This window comes from Leptodactylus fuscus, chromosome 7, assembly GCF_031893055.1.
Source record: "Leptodactylus fuscus isolate aLepFus1 chromosome 7, aLepFus1.hap2, whole genome shotgun sequence".
NCBI lineage: Eukaryota > Metazoa > Chordata > Amphibia > Anura > Leptodactylidae > Leptodactylus > Leptodactylus fuscus.
In genome coordinates, this window is record NC_134271.1 from 110190410 (window position 1) to 110210777 (window position 20368).

Here is a 20368-nt window from a genome sequence, read left to right on the forward strand (position 1 = left end):
TGTGAAAAACGCAGTGTAAAAAAATGACATGCGTTTCGGCTGCAGTCTTTTCCAGAGCCTTTTTTTGGCTGTGGCTCTCTAAGTGAGGCCTTAGCCTATAGCCTATATAAGATTTTAGAACCTATCATAAAACAAAGGCATAACAGACATCCCATTCAATCCTGTGCAGTACTTGGCACAACCACATGTATGAGCTGCTATGCCTGTGTAAAGAATAAAGGGAATTGGGGTGCTTGCGGAAAGACTGTGACTTCTTCATTAGCTGATCGGCACAGATCTCAGAGGTCAGATGTCGCCACATCCATCAATCATCGATGGCCTGCCCTAAGGAGGACCTCTTGACAATAAATAAACAACATAGCAGTGTAAAAAAATTTTTTATTGTTGACCACATAATCCAGTAGCTCTAAAAATAATTTATTTCTATCAATTTTATTTAAAGGCATTAAAATCAATGTGATGGAACGGCCTACACTTTATTATGAACCCAATCTATTTTGTCGAGATCCATTGCAAAATATTGGCAAATTCATGATACCCATAAATGGATTACGTTCCCAAAATCCTATGTTATCTCCTCTTAATGAAGTCCACCCATCAACTCAACATTTTGTGAAATGCCAGGAAACATATATTCAGAATGCAGCTGGTGACCTTCATTTTTCTAAGGAAGTGGTCAAAGATAGAGGGCTCGCCAGTTTGTCTTATCAAGAGTGGGATTCGAAAGATGTGTACAATGCCTCAAATGTAATTCCACAAATAGGAATGAAAACAGTCTTAAGGAGACAACCAAAGCAACGCACATTAGAACCAAAGTCTCACCGTGTAGAAATACCAGTGCCCTCCAAAAAACTAAAAGCAAAAAGTTGCATTGACTTTGGAAATAGTATTTGGAAGAAACTTGAAGAACCAAGACATGGTAGTTCCTCACATCTCACCGAGGAGAAGCCAAAAACATTCTTAACTGAAGAAACCACATTATTGACTCCTAGGATGAAAGTACCATATCAACAGAGTCTTTCACATGGTAAGCCCAACAAATCTACTGAAGTTCAGCTGAAGAGGCTGACAACTGCTCCTGAACGGTGGATTGATGGTCACCATATAGAAAGCAAGGACACACACTCCAAACACTATGGGTTCAGTAACTCCAGTGAACTTATTAATAATGGGCACGTGACTGAAGAAGATTTAACGACTTTTAAAGAACTAAAAAAGTACAAACCAGAGCATCATAAGGATATCACCAAAGAGCCTAAATCTGAGACACTTCTTCCAGTTTTTTACAAGTAAGCTGGTAATGGTAATATTCAGTAATCCAGATCACAACCAACAATCTCTAACCATTATTTTGTCTTATAGGATTCCAGGTTATTTACCACCTCAAAAACAGATGCAGGAAGTTGCTGCCAAAAACAAGACAGCAGAATCTTTAGCCATCAAGCATTTCGAATTGCCCCCACCTTTAAGACTTCAGGATCTGATGAATCCCAAGGCTGGAAAATATGTCCTGGCCACAGAAAATGATTTTGAGAGAGAGCTTTACTCAGGTAGTCTTTCCATCTCAGGCCATATTGGTGTCACCACATGTATATAAGTGTGATTTAGAATGCATTTTTTTTTTTTTTTTTTTTGGGGGGGGGGGGTCGTCTCAAAGAGCTGTCACTGTATTTTGTCACGGCATCTATGGGAAAACAACAAATTGTGCACATGTTCCAATTTTTATCTTATTAATAAGTTACAGACCTTTCTGATAACAATTACACACTAAAAATGTTTTTATTGTACAATAGGGTTGAGTAAAATTATTCACCAGGATGGGACAAAGAAAAAGAAATGCATTGTCATGGACAGCAATAGTAAATATGAAAAACACGTACAGCAATCCATGCCGAGACCTTACAAAGAATGGATCTCTTCTGATGGACAGACAGGTAAGCGGGTATTAAGCATAAGCCAAGCAAAACTCAAAGCAAAAGCAAAAATAATCTGTCAGTGTTATAACCCCTGGAATACATACATATATACTATTGATAATTATTATTTACATTTATATTGCCAACATTGCCATGTGTAAATTTGTGACTGTGTCTATACTTTGAGTCCGAACCCAACACTCTATTTTAAACTAAAGCCCTCCTTTGAGCATGACAAAAATTAGAATTTTCACTAGGAATGAGCCTACTATTACCGTATTTTCCGGACTATAAGGCGCACATAAAAACCTACGATTTCCTCAGAAATCGTAAGTGCGGCTTATAGTCCGGTGCGCCTTATATATGGTTGGAAGCGGCGGCAAAGTCTGCGTGCCGCTTCCATACATACATAAAAGGCACCGTAAGGGTGCATTCACACTACGGAACAGCAGGGCTGCCGGACACTTCCCATTCATTTCTATGGGAGCCGGCATGCGAGCGCTCCCCATAGAAATGAATGGACAGACACTTCCCATTCATTTCTATGGGAGCCGGCATGCGAGTGCTCCCCATAGAAATGAATGGACAGACACTTCCCATTCATTTCTATGGGAGCCGGCATGCGAGCGCTCCCCATAGAAATGAATGGAAAAAAGCAGTCCATTCATTTCTATGGGGAGCGCTCGCATGCCGGCTCCCATAGAAATGAATGGGAAGTGTCCGGCAGCCCTGCTGTCACGCCGGCCTGAAACAGAACGTGAAACTTACCAAGCGGTGCAGGGCCGGCGGGCATGCGAGCATTCAGGCCTCCTCTTCCTCCGATGTCCTGACCACTTCCTCCGGCGCTCGCGAACTAATGGCCTGGGCGCATGCGCAATATCATAATGCTTCTACTACTGCGCATGCGCCCAGGCCATTATCAGCGAGCGGCGGAGGAGGAGGACGGAACATCGGAGGAAGAGGAGGCCTGAATGCCCGCCCACCCTGCACCGCTCGGTAAGTTTCACATTCTGTTTCAGGCTTTTATTTTAAAACGGGGGGGTAGTTTAATCTAACTTTTACGGTTGGGCTCTATCAGCATGATTTTGCTGATAGAGCCCCTCCTCGCCTGCCGAGCGCTTCCAATAGAAGCGGCTGGCACGCGGGGGGTTAAGCGGCCGCTGGCAAAGTCTGCCTGCCGCCGCTTTCAATAACATATAATGTGCACCGGACTGCGGCTTATAGTCCGGTGCGCCTTATATATGAACCGAGACGGACTATAAGGCGCTCATGGGCAATGCGGCTTATAGTCCAGTGCGCCTTATAGTCCGTAAAATACGGTAGCTTGAATCGGATGTATTGAATTATATGGAAAACATTTTGGACCATCCCTTTGTCTTCTTTTCACCCTTTCCCTTTACAGCTGATTCCTGGTCCCCTTTTGGACATGCCTTACCTCTTACTGACAGGGCTTACTGTACCCACCCCTATCTCACTATCTAACAAGTATGACTTGGCCTCTGTTCTCCATGGCTGATCTGAAATTAGGACTTATGTCTACCAGTTAACAGGCTTTGGGGGTTTATTAGTTTTTATGTTCTCAAAACCATTTATTCATGTGGTTTTAGCATATTGTGATGGCCAGGCTTTATTCCTAGACTGTAAGCCCTTGTGGGCAGGGCCCTCTATCCCACTGCGCCAGTTGGTCACTGTTAGTATTATATTAGTTTGTATATTTAGTGTACCGTATATAAACCCCCAAATGTAAAGCACCATGGAATTAATGGTGCTATATAAATAAATAATAATTAATAATAATAATAATAATAATAATAATTAAAAATATGTTTGCATATTATTGATCATATTTATTGTATCTATGTCTATTGTACTATATATATTGGTAATTAGATATGGACCAGCCTTTGAGACCTGAGAGAGGAGCCCATCGTTGGGTAGCCCTTCCTACTGTGGTTGTGGATAAGATGGAGATAAGTCCTCAGAAAGAGACATCAACAAATGTACCTGGCGAGAGGGACAGTGAGCTTAAGGAAATACAGTCTGGTACTTTGACTAAGAAGCAGGTTCTAGAGAATATTGTCACTCAATGGAGAACTGCCTGGTTGTTAAGTAAGTACAGTATACAATGATGGAACTCAGAATAAGGCTGTCATAGAAATGCACTGGGAATTTGAGTTCTGGTGACCTCTGGCAACCTAAAAGCAGGTCACACATGGCAGCTCCAAGCACAGTCTCTCCTGGATAAACCAAACTGTAAATTTGAAGGGATTGTCTAGGTCTTTTTTTCATGACATCTCCTTAATCTAGTTCATGAATAAGAAACAAAAATCTGTGAGGGTTCAAACTGGCACCCCCCACTGATCAATTGTTTGAAGGGATGTTACACTCCTGCAAGTTCCATGATACCTACACTGTTTAATGGTCATACAATGTAATGACAGCCTTACGCTAGGTTCACACCTGCGTTCAGGGTCTCCGTTCTATGGTTTCCGTCTTCTGCAAGTCGGAAGACGGAAACCATAGACCGGGTCCGGCCGTGAGCGGCGGTGAGCGGTTTAGGCTCTCCGCCGCGAAACCGGATTTTTTTATCCGGACACAGAGTACTGCATATCCGACTCTGTGTCCGGATTATAAAACCCGTTTTTGCGGCGGAGAGCGCAAAACACTCACCGCCGCTCACGGCCGGACAGCTTTCTCACCCATTCAAATGAATGGGTGAGAAAGCCTCCTGCAGGTTTCCGTCTCCTGCCTCTGTTTTAGGCAGGAAATGGAAACCTCAAGTACAGAATGCCGGCGCAGATGTGAACGAGCCCTTACCCATTCATTTCTATGGGACAAGACTGTAAATACATTGCATGGCTGCTATAAAACAAAGGACATGCAAAGTAGTGAAGAGGTATAGAGTGTGCACAAGGGCTAGGCCTCCTTCAAACAGCTGATCAAAGGAGATACCAGGTGTCAGACACTTACTGATCTTTACTTTTATCGCCTATCTAAGAATAAGTCATGAAGCTACAGCCGTGATCTCAGTGGTGTCCATTAGACTAAGGTCCTGTGTAGCGAGCCACGGCCACAAAAGAGTTTTTTCCCACAGCTAATAGTTATACTCTGCGGACTTTCTGTTTCAGTTATGGTTGCACAGAAAACGCCAGCGTTTCCATAGGTATAATTGACATGCTGAAATTTACAAAAATGCGTTGTTTTTTGAAATCGCAGCATGTCCACTGCATGTATTTTCCAGAATCTCATCCACTTTGTAAGTACTGTAAAATGCTGTGGTGTTTTCTGCTATGTGTGGCCCCAGGTTAGCTGCCTGCATCCTAATGTTATTATTAGTGAAGGCGAGAATACAGAAAGTGGTTGGGAAAACAGTAAGCGATGACAGTGATACCCGGTGTATTTTACATCATTGTGAGCTTTTGGTAAAAGAAAAAAAAAAATAAGGATATTGATCGCTCCAATAAATGAGCACTAAGAGTGCAGAGGTGTCACCGGATCTCTGCATAGCAAACAGAGGGAAAATAAAAATAAAAATGAGAAACTCTTTATTATTTCCCTTGTTTTGTCATGAATATGTGAGTTCATTGAAACTAGTTGAAAATAAAAAGAACCTCCATAATTTCTTTATATTCCCAAACAGGATACAAAATCTACTGCACTTTTTGTTTTCCTGAAAACAGGAGTGGCTCCAAAATATGGAGGATGTGTAAATCTCTCCGTTTGTGTTCCACTCCTGGTTGTGGTTTAAGACACCGATGTAAAATACAGAGCAAATGTTGCCATGTGAATGTATACTAAAATGTGCGAATCTCCTGAAAATACAATCCAGTCCACTCTGGTGATTTCAGGTGCAAGTTGGAAAGATGTCACCCTGGAGCAACTTACAAGAGATCTTAATAATGTACACAATAGCCATAAAATCTCGGCTCTTATAACCATGGCCTCTTCTGCTGTTGCTGCACCTCAAAAGATTGGTGAGTACTAGCACAGAGTCACCAACACTTAGCATTTCCTCATCTTATATTTATACAATGATTCTCATTGTTTTACTGAGCAGACAGACTTTATCTTTAGTTGTCTTGAAGCTCAAGATGCCAGACTGCTGGGATACAAGATCTCCTCCTCCTCAATTTGAAAGAATTGAAGGCGGTTCATAGCTAAATTTTCCTTCACCCAGGGACAGATTTATCTTCCTCTAGATTCAACTGCATAGTTGTTTCCTCAGATGGACCAGAAGAATGGGAAAAATGGATCCATTCTAGGCAGCACGGGGGACTCAGCAGTTAGCACTGCAGCCTTGCAGTGCTGGGGTCCTGGGTTCAAAACCTGCTTAGGGCAACATCGAAGGAAGGGGGGAGGAAGACCATGTCAAATGTTCACCTTGGGGCCCCGCCATCCCTAGTTATGTCACTGGCTGCAATGATAACATCATATATAATACATCATTACCATGAACACAGTAGCCAATCATTGCTGAGATCAGTGATTGGCTGCATAATATGTATGATGTCATTTCTGTAGATCCAGTGGGGCAATAACAGTTGGATAATATCTTAAATGGTTTCCTTTTGTTAGGCCATTGATTTTCCCGAATACCCTTTTGAAGTATTTACTACAAATATACAATCTAATGAGCCATTGGCTTTGTCAGTGTTTCCTGCAGAGATACTAAATCTAGTCTCTAAAGCATTGCAAGAGGAGGATGGTCTTGTAAAGATGACAGCTGCCCTGTGTCAATATCTTATCCAGGAAGCAAGTGAAGAAGCAAGGACGATCATGTTCAAGGCCCTGGAAAGTGGTATTAAAATGTTTTGCTTCTTCTCATCCTGAGTGTGGTGAGATACACAGGATTGTCCCCTTACGAAAGTAGCACAAAAGTATTTAATAATAGATGCATTTGAGGTTGGAACAGGATCTACTGATGCCCCAGGCAGAGGTTTCAAAAGGCGCCCCCATCTTCCAGGGTACTGGAGTGAAGCATATTAGTTGTCCAACAAGCAATCATTCTTATCATTGTCTCCTGTTGCCCCCCCCCCCAAAAAAAAAACAAAAACAAAACATAATCCATATTTTTCTTATTTATACATTTCCTTCATCCCCCTCCTGGATGTAGTTGAAAATAATATTGCACCCAGGTGCCAGGATGATCCTTGAATCTGTGAAAAACTTCAATTGAAGTAAGTCCAAGCCTGGGCAAAGAGAGGATCATTTTGGGAACAGTAGGCTCTATCACAGCCATCTTGTGGGACACTTGATAATTATTACCTTTCATGAATACATCACATATAATATAAATCTTCATACATTACCCAAATACATAAGTCAAGTAAAATTAGGGAACAGCCAAACCCAACAGGATTGCCCATTTTGGACAGTTTTAATAAGCCCCGCTGCTTTTCCTTACTGTTGGCAGGGAACTATGATTTTTTTTTTTTTTTTATTGATAATGATTTTTTGGAATACCTGATATTTTATTATGAGATATTAAATTTAGTTTTGATCTTTCTGTGTTCAGGGACAGATGTAGATAGCTGGGCTGCTGCTCAGTGTCTTGCTCTGGAAGGCAATCCCAGTTATCTGGTAATAAGGCGGATCCTGGAGCAGATGTTTGCAGCAACCAACCAAGGAACACAGGAGCAGGCGCTTTACATTCTACGTGAACTTAGTAAGCACACAGTAAGTGATATGTTACTACGATGGGAACACAATGCTAAGGGTCCATTCACACGGAGTAACGTGCCGCGTGATGTGGCATGTATACGGCGTGTAAGACTTTGCGCACCGTAAAACGTAAAAGCTCCCATTGATTTCAATGGGAGCCTGGATCGTATACGCCGCGTTATTTTGCGGTGTGATTTTGCGGCCGCAAAATAACGCAGTGTTTACGATCCAGGCTCCCATGAAATCAATGGGAGCTTTTACGGCGTGCAAAGTCTCACATGCCGTATACATGCCACATCACGCGGCACGTTACTCTGTGTCAATGGACCCTTAGGTGGTAAAGTGCTTCAGGTATAGTTTTAAAAAGCAGATCTGCTTTGAAAACCTCTGTTGACCTCTGTGAAAACCGCAATGCGTTTTTGCAACGCCTTATCGCTCACTAGGTGGGGCTTTAGTTTAATTTAAAGTTTAGTTTAAAGAGGAGACATTGGGCACCAATTCCAGAGGAGAACCACTTCATTTGCATCTGTCCATTGCCAAATCTGGCTTCTTAAGTACTTGCAGGCCTATTTAAATATCCATAAAAAATAATTATCACTGAATTGCTTCAATGCTTTGTGGCTGCAAAGGTATGTTTCTGTTCCTATTAAAGGGATCCTATCATACAAATGCCTTTTTTCTGATCAACACGTCGGAATAGCCTTAAGAAACGCTATTCATCTCCTACCTTTCGTTGTCTTCTCTGCGCCGCTGCTCGCCTGAAATCCCGTTTTTTGTCGGTATGCAAATGAGTTATCTCACAGCACTGGGGGTGGGCACCAGCGCTCAAACAGCACTGGGGGTGTCGCCAATGCTGCGAGAGAACTCTGTCCAGCGCCGCCTCCATCTTCGTCAGCAATGTCCGCAAAGGTAGGAGAAGAATAACATGTTACTCAGAAAAACAAAAGCGTTTGTATGATAGGATCCCTTTAAAGCCCCAACATGGCACTAATGTTAATTTGAGAAACATTCTCAAACCAAGATTAATCTTAATGTCTTTGATTTTCTGGAGATATTTTATATATTATATTCCAGTCTTTTCTCTTTTCCACTAGAACCTGATCCATTCCATGCTGGGAGAAGCCCTGAGCAGCGGTAAATGGGGAGAAAGAATTTTGTCCTGCAAAGTGCTGTCTGTCCTGCAAGGGAAAATAAACCAAGTAAGTGAGTCCTGCCAGGATTGCATGTAATGCCATGTGCTTCATGCCTACAAGCTATATAAGCAGTCTAGATTTAGTGAAGTGATCATAGAAATATTCTTGTTAGGCCAGGGCTCTATGGCGACATATTGAACCAAGTCTGTAGCATCCAATATCTTAGCCATGATAGCAGTACTTCAACTGGACTTTTGTGATAATATAAAATAATCAAATACTGTTTGTTTGCAATAACATATGCCCCATATGCCATTGTATTTTTAGCCCTAATGAATGCCAATGGACACTAGAACAAGTTGATCGGCTCTTGTTTAAGGGACTTTTCACTCTGCTTAACGCAAATTGTAATATGATCGACGAGTCTCCGTACAGTTTGCATATTGTTGCAGCAAATACCTATTTACAAAGGTGATGTGCTTCTGGCAACAATGAGTTTCACCTTTATAAAAACTCACTTGTTACCTGGCTTTAGGGCATTTCACGTAGGCCAGTACCCAAATGCTTATAGCCTGTGTGTACAGTTTATGGTTAAAGGTTATTTGCCATGCCATCACAACTAACTTTTACTTTAGGATTTCACAATGAGTAGAAATGTTTCTTTTTCTATGCAGGGAGTGAAAAACAAATTAAGCCATCTGATGTGGAATGACTGGAGCCCTGCTGTTCGAGGGGCAGCTGCCAAGGCACTGGGCAAACTGGACCAGGGAAAGGAAGTACATGATCAAATAAAGTACGAATACTGGGGCAGATTTATTATGCCTTATACGCCAGTTTTCTTGTTGAGCAAATCGAGTTTCCTGAAAAGGGGGTGTAGCAAAGATTTATTATCATTCACTCCAAAAATCAGGCATAAATAATGTAGAAAATGTACACTAGCTAACAGCAAAGCCCACACGGAGGGTGGGTCTCATTTAAGAAGAGGCATGTGCACCCTCTGCTGGTTCAGGGGTTCTCTCCATTGCTCGTACAAGTATAGGAGTCTAATAAAACATTTGTGTTGATATGACAAACAGATATAAAAAGGCATGCAAAAATGTAATTTTGTATTATGTGCTTACTGAGCAGGGGATTTTTGTATTCTCTATAAAAAATACTAAAAAAACCCTAATATTTAAAGGGGTTTTCTATTTTTCTGTTTCAGCGGCTTTGTCTGCTGTGTCTTCTTCTCACTTTCTGTATTCTTTATCAAACAGTCAAGGCCACCTCCCCCCAGCTTGCTAAACAGGATATTATGAAGTGGCGGGGTTTGCTGGCCCACAGCCTTATTTACCCATCCCTACTGTTGCTCACGGCCACCTCTGCTTCCCTCCAGGGGCCCCAGCGATGTGATATGGGAAGTACATAGAGCCCTGGAGCTAGGCATAAGGGGAAGTAGAGACGATGTGAGAAGGAATGGGGAGCAGATAGGGCCTGTAACTTGCTGGGATTACTCCAGCAGGTAACAGCCTAATAAAAATTAAAAGCAGCAGGGGCCGACTGGACCCCTTAAGGTCATGGGCCATGTGACAGACACTATGGATGCTACAGTGGTACTTATGCCACTTGCTTGATGGAAACAATTTATAAAGAATGGGATGAATAATTTCACATAGCAGGCAAACAAAGCAGGCAAATTCTTCAATTTACATAAACTAACAGTATAGATAGGATCCTTGCAATGGGCCACATATGACTCTGAAAAACGAAGAGGAATTCCTGTTCACTGGATGCCATGTGAATGTAGACTAACAGTTCCATGGAAGTGAAAGAAGAGGAAGTAAAGCATCTGCACTACAACTCCTTTCACTCTGGGAGCATGTCCTTGTGATCACTAGTTGGTCCACCAGTAATCACACACTTGGATTGGGAATAACAGTCATTATTAGGAAAACCCCTTTAAGTCACTGTATACATTACGATAACTCATCTGAGGCCTGCCCAGCATAATAATGCATGTTGGGTGAAAATGCCATCATGCTCCATTACTACTGTGCTACCTGAAAATACCCTTCAAAACAACAAACAACAGCCTGTATTGAGTGTATGAGGTGTTCTACCTACATGGTTGGTTGCAACAGATCCCCCATCTGTTAGAAAAATCAATCTGCAATACAGAACAGTCAGATCTCTCATTATTTGACCATAAAGTGGTATGACTGGACACAGGGGTGTACCTTGATGCTACTGGGCCCCAATGTAAATATCTACCACCGGGTCCCTTAAAGGTTTTGGACCCAGTAGTTACTGTTGCAACCTCTATTAAGCTACACCCCTGACTGTACATGTATCCTGACCAGATGTAGGAAGAAGTTGCCTTTGCTACATAGACAGCCATTCTGATAGAAGAGACTACTTATTATAATTAAGGCTACATTCACATTTAGAGACTCCATCACAATGTACACCTAAAATCTGGTGACAAATTGTCTTGCATGCACAGCTTTTTCGTCTGCTGCTTTCAGTTTTAAAATGACAGACACCCAACGGATCCCATTACAGTCAATGGGATCTGTTGGTCTCTATATGTAATTGAAATTTCAGCGGTCTGCCTATCTGTTATTCTGGTCTTCTGATAACCTTAGGAAAGGAAAGCCACCCGCTAATGTAACTTTAGTGTTGCAGTAATGGGAATATATAATTACGACTAATTATTATAATCTGAATGTCATTTCCAGACAGCACTTGGAGAGCGATAGCTGGAAGACTAAGGTACAGGCTTTATCTCTTATTGGCTTCCTACAGATTATGACTGCTCAGCTGCTCCCGGGATTCTTGCAGTGCTTTGAGAATGACTTCTTAGCTGTTCGCAGGCAGGCCTGTTGGGCGGCTGGGTTACTTGGCATTAAAGATGAGATGGTGAGTATTAAAGCAGACAGTAAAAATTCCTTGTTGTAGGGTGAAAAACATAATTTACAACTTTTCTCCATCTCTGTATATTTCTAGGTCATGAATTGTCTCTATGAACTAGTTCAGAGTGATCCAGTATGGAAAATCAAAGCACATGCACTGAAAGGTTAGTAGTACCAGACTTTCAGGAATATATTCTTGTAGTTATTTGGCCTCTGAAAGCAGATGTGAAGGGCTGATGAGCAAGCGAACAATTACATTTTAGTACTTGTTCCTGAGCCCCATCCCAGCATCGATTTGACAATGAGCAAAGGATTGTTTATCACCTGATCACATTGTTTATGGGGGTATAAATTCATCTGCTGTCCATAGCACACCACCCTATGTCAGCAGGTAAATCCTGCAGACAATAACAAGACATTCTAACTAACATTTGTACAGTCTTCTAGATATAAATGAGCACCAATCATCATACAATGCTCATAAGCAGAAGAAAATCCAGTAGTGTAAATGGGTCTTCTGATGCTCCTGTATCCACTTACATAAAGAACATCAATGTATACTGTCCATGGATGTGCTTTATGTTAACAAATATGGGAGAAGTTTACATTGTACATGTTAGAGGCCTTAGAACGAACATCAGTATTTACTGATGAATATAAAATTTTAATAATTTTTTAATGCAATATTTTTTATTTACTATTAAAGTGTACTTCTTGGTATACTAAACTGACATGTCAATGATATGGAAGAAAAAGCTGAGGAGTGTACAGGCTCTTAGAAAGTCTATGCTTATACAGTGTTAACCTCACTTCTCACCAGATCTTCCCATGGGAGAGTCTTTCACTGACTATGATTATAATTGTGGAACTGTATTGTATAGTATATCCTTTTCTTCTATGTGTTAGGCCTCATTCAGATGACAATATTGATGCTACATTTAAAGGGGTTGTCCACTGTCAGGCCAATATTGGGGAACAAATGTTATTGTTTGCATAATGAAAAGTTACACAATTTTCCAATATACTTTCTGTATCAATTCTTCCTAGTTTTCTAGATCTCTGCTTTCTGTCATTCATGTAATATATAGTCCATGGTGATGTAATATACAATCCATGGTCATGTGATAAACACAGGTGTAAAGTTCGTTATAGTCACAGCACAATAATCAGACATCTGCCTGGTAACGAGCTGTGCACCTGTGTGTCCATCACATGACCATGGACTGTATATCACATGACCATGGACTGTATATCACATGACCATGGACTGTATATCACATGATCATGGACTGTATATCACATGACCATGGACTGTATATCACATGATCATGGACTGATTTTTATCCATTGGAGGTTAGCAGGCAGAAAGCAAAGATCTAGAAAATCATGAGGAATTGATACAGAAAGTACAGTATATTGGAAAATTGCTGAATATGATATGTATATGTGCTATGTGTTTGTCCATCTACCTCATAGCACACAGAATGGCAGGAAGAACCTGATGATTTTGTAGAATGGTGCCAGCAGAACCACCTCAGGATTCATTCTGGGAAGACCAAGGAGATGGTGGTGGACTTTAGTAAGCGAGAAGTGCTCCAATTCTGGTGGATATCCAAGGGTAATGCGTTGAGATACAGTAGTCAAAACCTATAAGTATCTGGGTGTGCTCCTCAATAATAAACTGGACTGAGCGAGTCACATGTATGCACTGCATGGAAAGGGTCACAGCAGACTCTACCTGCTCAGGAGGCTGAGGGCCTTTGGAGTCCATTGGGTACTTCTTAGGCCCTTTTTCAACTCTGTGGTTGCTTCAGCCATCTTTTTCGGTGTGGCCTGCAGGGGGAGTAGCATACCAGCCAGGGACAGAAATAAATTTGACAGGCTGATTAGAAGGACCAACTCTGTCCTGGGGAGACCCCTGGACCCAGTACAGGTGGTGGGTGACAAAAGGATACTGTCCATGGTGAGCTCTATGCTGGAGAACAAATCCCACCCCATGTATGAGAACGTGACAGTACTGGGCAGTACTGTCAGTGACCAACTGCTTCACCCCAAGTATAAGAAGGAGCTTTATTGGAGGTCCTTCCGTAGCCAACCGCGGTCAGGCTGTATAATCAACATTAGACCAAGCAAAGAGAGATAGATAAATGATCCTGAAGTCTTCTTTTGTTTTTTTTTTCTTTAGCTGCTATGACTCCTAGTATTTTTCTATCTACTATTCTGATCTTATGTGTGTCTCTTTCTGTAATACATTACTATTATTACCCTGTATCCGTATTATCATGCTGTTGTAACACTGAAATTTCTCCACGCTGGAACTATTAAAGGATTATCTTATCTTATTCAGCTTTCTAGACCAGAGATTTCCCCCATGGTGTCAATAAGAACCACAACTTATCAGCCCTCACACAGCTTTACATATGTTATCTAGTGTAATATTTTATTCCAAGCTTTAGGTAAAATTGGCCACATCACGGCACGTGTGAAAGAACTAATATTATGGGCTGTACGGGATAAAGAGCCAGGGGTGCGAATAGAAGCCTATCGCTGCATTGCTTCACTGAACCTGTGTGACGATGAAGTTCAACATGTGCTTCAAGATAGATTGACACTGGAGTCCCATGAGCTCGCCAGTAGGTGAGACATGTAGTATGGCTCTATGAGAAAAAATAGTAACCCTACCTAGTTTTACTACAGTAGTTAATAATAATATATTATTTTACTGACTTTCTGAAAATTAGGGAGGTGAAACAGACATTGACTACATTAAACATGGCTCATAAGGGGAATCAGGAGATGATGGCACAAGTCAGGCATCAGGTAAGTGTTATGTAATCTATGTTCACTCATTTACTAAGTGTATATGGCATATGCAACTGTAGAAGCCAATGACAACCAAATATTTGATGTCACTATTTTAGTACTAGTGTTCATCCCGACACCTAATCTACAGTCCTATGAAAAAGTTTGGGCACCCCTATTAATCTTAATCATTTTTAGCTCTAAATATTTTGGTGTTTGCAACAGCCATTTCAGTTTGATATATCTAATAACTGATGGACACAGTAATATTTCAGGATTGAAATGAGGTTTATTGTACTAACAGAAAATGCGCAATATGCATTAAACCAAAATTTGACCGGTGCAAAAATATGGGCACCTCAACAGAAAAGTGACATTAATATTTAGTACATCCTCCTTTTGCAAAGATAACAGCCTCTAGTCGCTTCCTGTAGCTTTTAATCAGTTCCTGGATCCTGGATGAAGGTATTTTGGACCATTTCTTTCTACAAAACAATTCAAGTTCAGTTAAGTTTGATGGTCGCCGAACATGGACAGCCCGCTCTCAAATGATCTGAAAACAAAGATTGTTCAACATAGTTGTTCAGGGGAAGGATACAAAACGTTGTCTCAGAGATTTAACCTGTCAGTTTCCACTGTGAGGAACATAGTAAGGAGATGGAAGACCACAGGGACAGTTCTTGTTAAGCCCAGAAGTGGCAGGCCAAGAAAAATATCAGAAAGGCAGAGAAGAAGAATGGTGAGAACAGTCAAGGACAATCCACAGACCACCTCCAAAGAGCTGCAGCATCATCTTGCTGCAGATGGTGTCACTGTGCATCAGTCAGCAATACAGCGCACTTTGCACAAGGAGAAGCTGTATGGGAGAGTGATGAGAAAGAAGCCGTTTCTGCACGTACGCCACAAATAGAGTTGCCTGAGGTATGCAAAAGCACATTTGGAGAAGCCAACTTCATTTTGGAAACAAAGATTGAGTTGTTTGGTTATAAAAAAAGGCGTTATGCATGGCGTCCAAAAAGAAACAGCATTCCAAGAAAAACACTTGCTACCCACTGTAAAATTTGGTGGAGGTTCCATCATGCTTTGGGGCTGTGTGGCCAATGCCGGCATCGGGAATCTTGTTAAAGTTGAGGGTCACATGGATTCCACTCAGTATCAGCAGATTCTTGAGAATAATGTTCAAGAAACAGTGAAGTTACGCCGGGGATGGATATTTCAGCAAGACAATGATCCAAAACACTGCTCCAAATCAACTCAGGCATTCATGCAGAGGAACAATTACAATGTTCTGGAATGGCCATCCCAGTCCCCAGACCTGAATATCATTGAACATCTGTGGGATGATTTGAAGCGGGCTGTCCATGCTCGGCGACCATCTAACTTAACTGAACTTGAATTGTTTGTCCAAAATACCTTTATCCAGGATCCAGGAACTGATTAAAAGCTACAGGAAGCGACTAGAGGCTGTTATCTTTGCAAAAGGAGGATCTACTAAATATTAATGTCACTTTTCTGTTGAGGTGCCCATACTTTTGCACCGGTCAAATTTTGGTTTAATGCATATTGCACATTTTCTGTTAGTACAATAAACCTCATTTCAATCCTGAAATATTACTGTGTCCATCAGTTATTAGATATATCAAACTGAAATGGCTGTTGCAAATACCAAAATATTTAGAACTAAAAATGATTAAGATTAATAGGGGTGCCCAAACTTTTTCATAGGACTGTATGTAGAAAAACTGGGTAGCAGAGCGCCATATCCGATCACTCTCACACTGCACAAACATGCAATCCCAGAGCATTTAGACATACTATATATATTTTATATAGCACGCAAGGGAAATCATATTAATAGCATAAAACATATTTTTTCATCAATATAAGAGTTGTTGCATGATAAATGTAAACATATGATAGTCCAGCCAAATTCAGGATACTTTGGAAATCTCAAAAGCCCAGGGGCATGGTCATGGCTCACCTCCTCCCTGCTTACACGATGTTTTTAGACCCTGGTGGTCTGTTCTATGTCCTAACTGCAAATGTTACTTTTCTATTCTGGTTACAGACTGCATTATCTATTAGGTGGCGTTCATACTACCATTGGTGACCGTCAGTAGTATCCGTAGCTATTGTCCGTTACAAGATTTTAGTAATGGACACTAGCTGAATTGTCAGAAATCCGTAAAAATTTCCATTCATTTCAATGGGATTTTATCTTGTGTCCGTTTACACCCAATCTGTCACAAGTCCGTTTTTTCCTAGCGGACAAAAAAATCCTACATGCAGGACTTATGTGTCCGTTTGAAAAAACGGACGGCAAGTGTCCATTATTTTTTTAACATTGAAATCTATGTGCAACGGACTTACTGTATAACAGACAGTAACTGATAGCCATCCGTTACTGTCTGTTATTGTGTCCGTTTTTTTCTGCGCATGCTCAGAAAGCAGAAACAAAACAAAACAAAAAAACCTGACGGTATAAATAAACGGACACATTAACATCAGCTAGTGTCCGTTAATGTTTGTTATGATAGGTGTCTTTTTTTCTTTTTTAATGGACACCTTCATAACGGAATTCAACAATACAGTGAACCCTTCCTTACCTATCCACGGCTGAACAGTCCTTAACCCCTTCTGTGCTGGACTTTAGTGCTATGCAACATTATGCTGTCCCATTGGCTGCTTGTGATGATTTGCTACTTAAACCATGCCAAGGCTTGAGGATTATCACTATTTTAGGACTATTCCTGTATTGCTAATTCAGGATCTACTTCTCCAGGTTTGTCATGTCTGGCTCAGCTGCCCAGACTGTGTCCTGCTATCCAGCCTGCTGTTTCCACCTTCCTGTTCTCCATTTTATACCTGAACTTCCTTCTAGTCATGACTGTAGTATCCGGCTGCCAACCTGCTCATATGGCACTAATATTATCCTGCCAAAATTGTTACCTCATGTCTCTCTAACGATCCATCTGTAATTGTAAGGTGTAATGACTGGCATACGTGGATGTGCAGTATGTGGTCATTGGTAACGTGGATAAAACCAAGGACATGACAGTGCAACTACCAATGGCAGCAAAGCGAACAGCACAGACAAAGTCTGAGGATGTCAATCATGGCTAAAGCGGTGGTACTAGATTCTTGAGGAGAGATGGTGCACTTGACCCCATTGAACTTGCAGGCTAATTTGCATAAAATTAAAAAGACAATTTTCTCTGCATTTTTACTTTATATACTACCAAACAATATATGTTTCAGCTTCCCTTAAAGGCTCCTACCTCTACTAAACCCTATGATTGGTTTGTGAATCTTTGGCTTCTTGCATCTACATCTCATCTAGTAGTTTTGATAATATTGTAGATGACAGGCTTTGAGGTTATTACTTTCGTAACAATATCTAATTTTTATGTTCTCAACAGTTATCAAAGCTGTGTCAGAAGGAAGTGTTGTTTCCTAAATTACTGAAGATGGATGAAGAAGATCTAGCTTTAGGGCAAGCAGAGCTGGGGCGCCTGGTACCAACGACCCCTAACTGGAAACACAAGATACAGGAACCAGGGTTACTTTGGGATATTCTGGGAACAGAAATGTCAGGTACTTACACAGCTTTTACTTTAGGTTTAGTCCTCTTTTGTCATCTTTTAGCCTGTTTAAGGTCATTTAATTTATTTATTTATTTATTTAAATTTCCAGACCAAAGCTGTCCACTGTCTGCAGTGGAGTATAAAAGTACAGATACTGAGTTGCATGTAAAGTGCATATAAAAGTGTGTTTTTATACTTGTATCTTTGAAGAAAAGATAAAGAAAAAAACTTTATATTGCTCCAGTTGAACTAAATACTGTTTTCTGTCTATACAGGATTGTATGCAGTATTTGCTAAGGGGGAGGGGGGGGCTGAGAATCATATGCCCCCTTTATTGTCCTCCCCCCTCAGTATAACATCCCCTTTACTGGCCCCACACAGTATAATGCCACTTTTTACTAACCTCCACAAGTAAATTGCCCCCAACACAGTATAGTGCCCCCTGTAGTCATACTTCATTTCTTGCTAACCTACATTCAACAGGTTAGTAAAATGGGGGGAACATTTGGACAGAAGTAGGACTTCTAGATTAGGTTACTCAGCTTGTTTGTAGTCCATGGGTCTGTAAAAGGAGCCAGATGTACCAAATGGTGGGCAATTTTTAATAAAGACTATTAGCACTCATTTTAAATGTATTAAATAAAAGACACACACACAGTGGATGAAATATATATATATATATATATATATATATATATATATATAATCTTTTAGTATGCATATTCCTATTCTTTTATTATTTCTTTCACTGCCACCAGCAGATTTAAACTTTAAAAGTTTTGACTGGACAACCCCTTTAACAATCCTGCTTTTTTGGTTTGCAGGTTTTTGTCCCTAATCTATGGTACTCCTTTAGGCTAAGAGTTTCCTCTGCAGACTTTCTGCTTCCCTTATACCTATAGGGAAGATATGGCGTTTCCATAGGTATAGCTGACATGCTAGAATCCCATCCACTTTGCTGTGATTGTAAAATGTTGCATGTTTTTGGGGCCCTGGCATGTTATATACCATAGCAAAGCTAATAGTGCACAGAATTAAGCTGACTTTAAGGTTTGCTGTGGTTTATAACACACCCTACCTCAGAGGACAGGAAGGTACTGCTTTAACACAGAAGGCATCCTAAGGCTATGTTCACACAGCGGAAAAGGTCACGGAAACCATTTCCACCATGTGAACATTCTGTGCTGCGACAGAATGCCGATGCAGCATCGGCTTTCCGTAGCGGTATCCTGCTTCTGTGTAGGCCTGAATGAGTGGGCCTACACTGGAGTGTGTCTCGAGCCACAGACGCTGTGGCTGATTCAGCCATGGAATCTGCGGCAAGATAAGACATGTCACTTCTTTTTTCTGCTACTAGCTGCTACTAGCTAGCGGAAAAAAGAAGCGAGCGACCCCCATGTCAATGGGAGCTGTTTTTGGAAGCAGATTTTGAGGTGGATTCCGCCTCAAAATCCACTGCCAAAAAACTCTGTGTGAACTAGCCCTTACTCATCAATAAGAGCCCTCTGTTTTTGCTCCCATGCTAGTAAGGCTTTCGGTTATACCAGATGTTGGCACTGGTGTCATGGATTGGAACCAAAATATTAAGCCTCTATGGAACGTTCCTGTGTTTGCTTGGATTTTGTCCCAGTTTCCGCCCCTACACTTAAAGTATGCATCCAAGTGTCTGATATAGGAAAATGAGATTGTGAGCTCTAGAAACAGAAGAGTTGACAGTGAATTATTGAACAGTTCTATATACTGTACATAGTAAGATATACATGTAAGTGATGCTGTCAATATGTTTTCCAGGCCCTAACAGTGAATGAATTAAGGCCAAAGTCTCATCAGACAGTAAGCAGTACATCTATTACATCTGAGCTATCCGTTACTACAGGAGCGAGACACAGCACAGATCTGTCCCATTCTAACCTGGAATCAGATCCAAGTGTGAAGTCACTTTCTGAAATAAAACTGTAAAACATTATAAAGTAAAACTAAAATGGGATTTGCTGAAGTTTCATTTTAAAGAGTGCTTATCCAGCTTTTCAAAAATGTATGTCGTATTTTACATTGGTGGGGATCCAATAGTGGAGACCCTACTGATCAGCCTTTTCCCTATGATGGTCTCATAGAATTGAATGGGACAACCTCTGCAATACTTTTACAAGTTGCAATTTTGAAGGTTTTGTTTCTGGTTAAAACAAATAAAGCTGTTTCATTGTCTAATAAATTGTTATATAATTTTCTAGCACATTTTGTGTATTGATTCTTGATCAAGTTGTCATTGAATGGGAACCTTCGTTCTTTACATCCAGTGGTCAAACAGTCCATCCTAGTCATGTACTGATGTATGGTTTGTTACACAGACACACCTCTGATATTTGTACTGTAACAAGCAG

At 40.9% G+C, this 20368-nt stretch overlaps 1 protein-coding gene across 1 annotated transcript; it reads left to right on the top strand.

Moving 5' to 3' along the window:
- Window positions 1–459: 459 nt before the first annotated feature.
- Window positions 460–19946, top strand: HEATR4 (HEAT repeat containing 4). The gene is made up of 16 exons (XM_075283425.1): window positions 460–1289; window positions 1363–1550; window positions 1794–1934; window positions 3807–4025; window positions 5765–5890; window positions 6568–6714; window positions 7432–7592; window positions 8672–8776; window positions 9385–9503; window positions 11428–11608; window positions 11696–11765; window positions 14052–14238; window positions 14343–14421; window positions 17823–17997; window positions 18097–18152; window positions 19779–19946. Exons 1-16 carry the CDS (start codon window positions 460–462, stop codon window positions 19944–19946), a joined length of 2952 nt encoding a protein of 983 aa, XP_075139526.1.
- The last annotated feature ends 422 nt before the right edge of the window (window positions 19947–20368 follow it).

What these genes read in the sequence shown, in the direction of transcription:
- HEATR4 (XM_075283425.1), top strand. Translation starts at nt 460, where the DNA reads ATGGAACGGCCTACACTTTATTATGAACCCAATCTATTTTGTCGAGAT. An exon ending in GTGAACTTAGTAAGCACACA is followed by an intron (nt 7,593 to 8,671) that starts GTAAGTGATATG and finishes CTTTTCCACTAG; the next exon opens with AACCTGATCCATTCCATGCT. An exon ending in CAAAGCACATGCACTGAAAG is followed by an intron (nt 11,766 to 14,051) that starts GTTAGTAGTACC and finishes TTTTATTCCAAG; the next exon opens with CTTTAGGTAAAATTGGCCAC.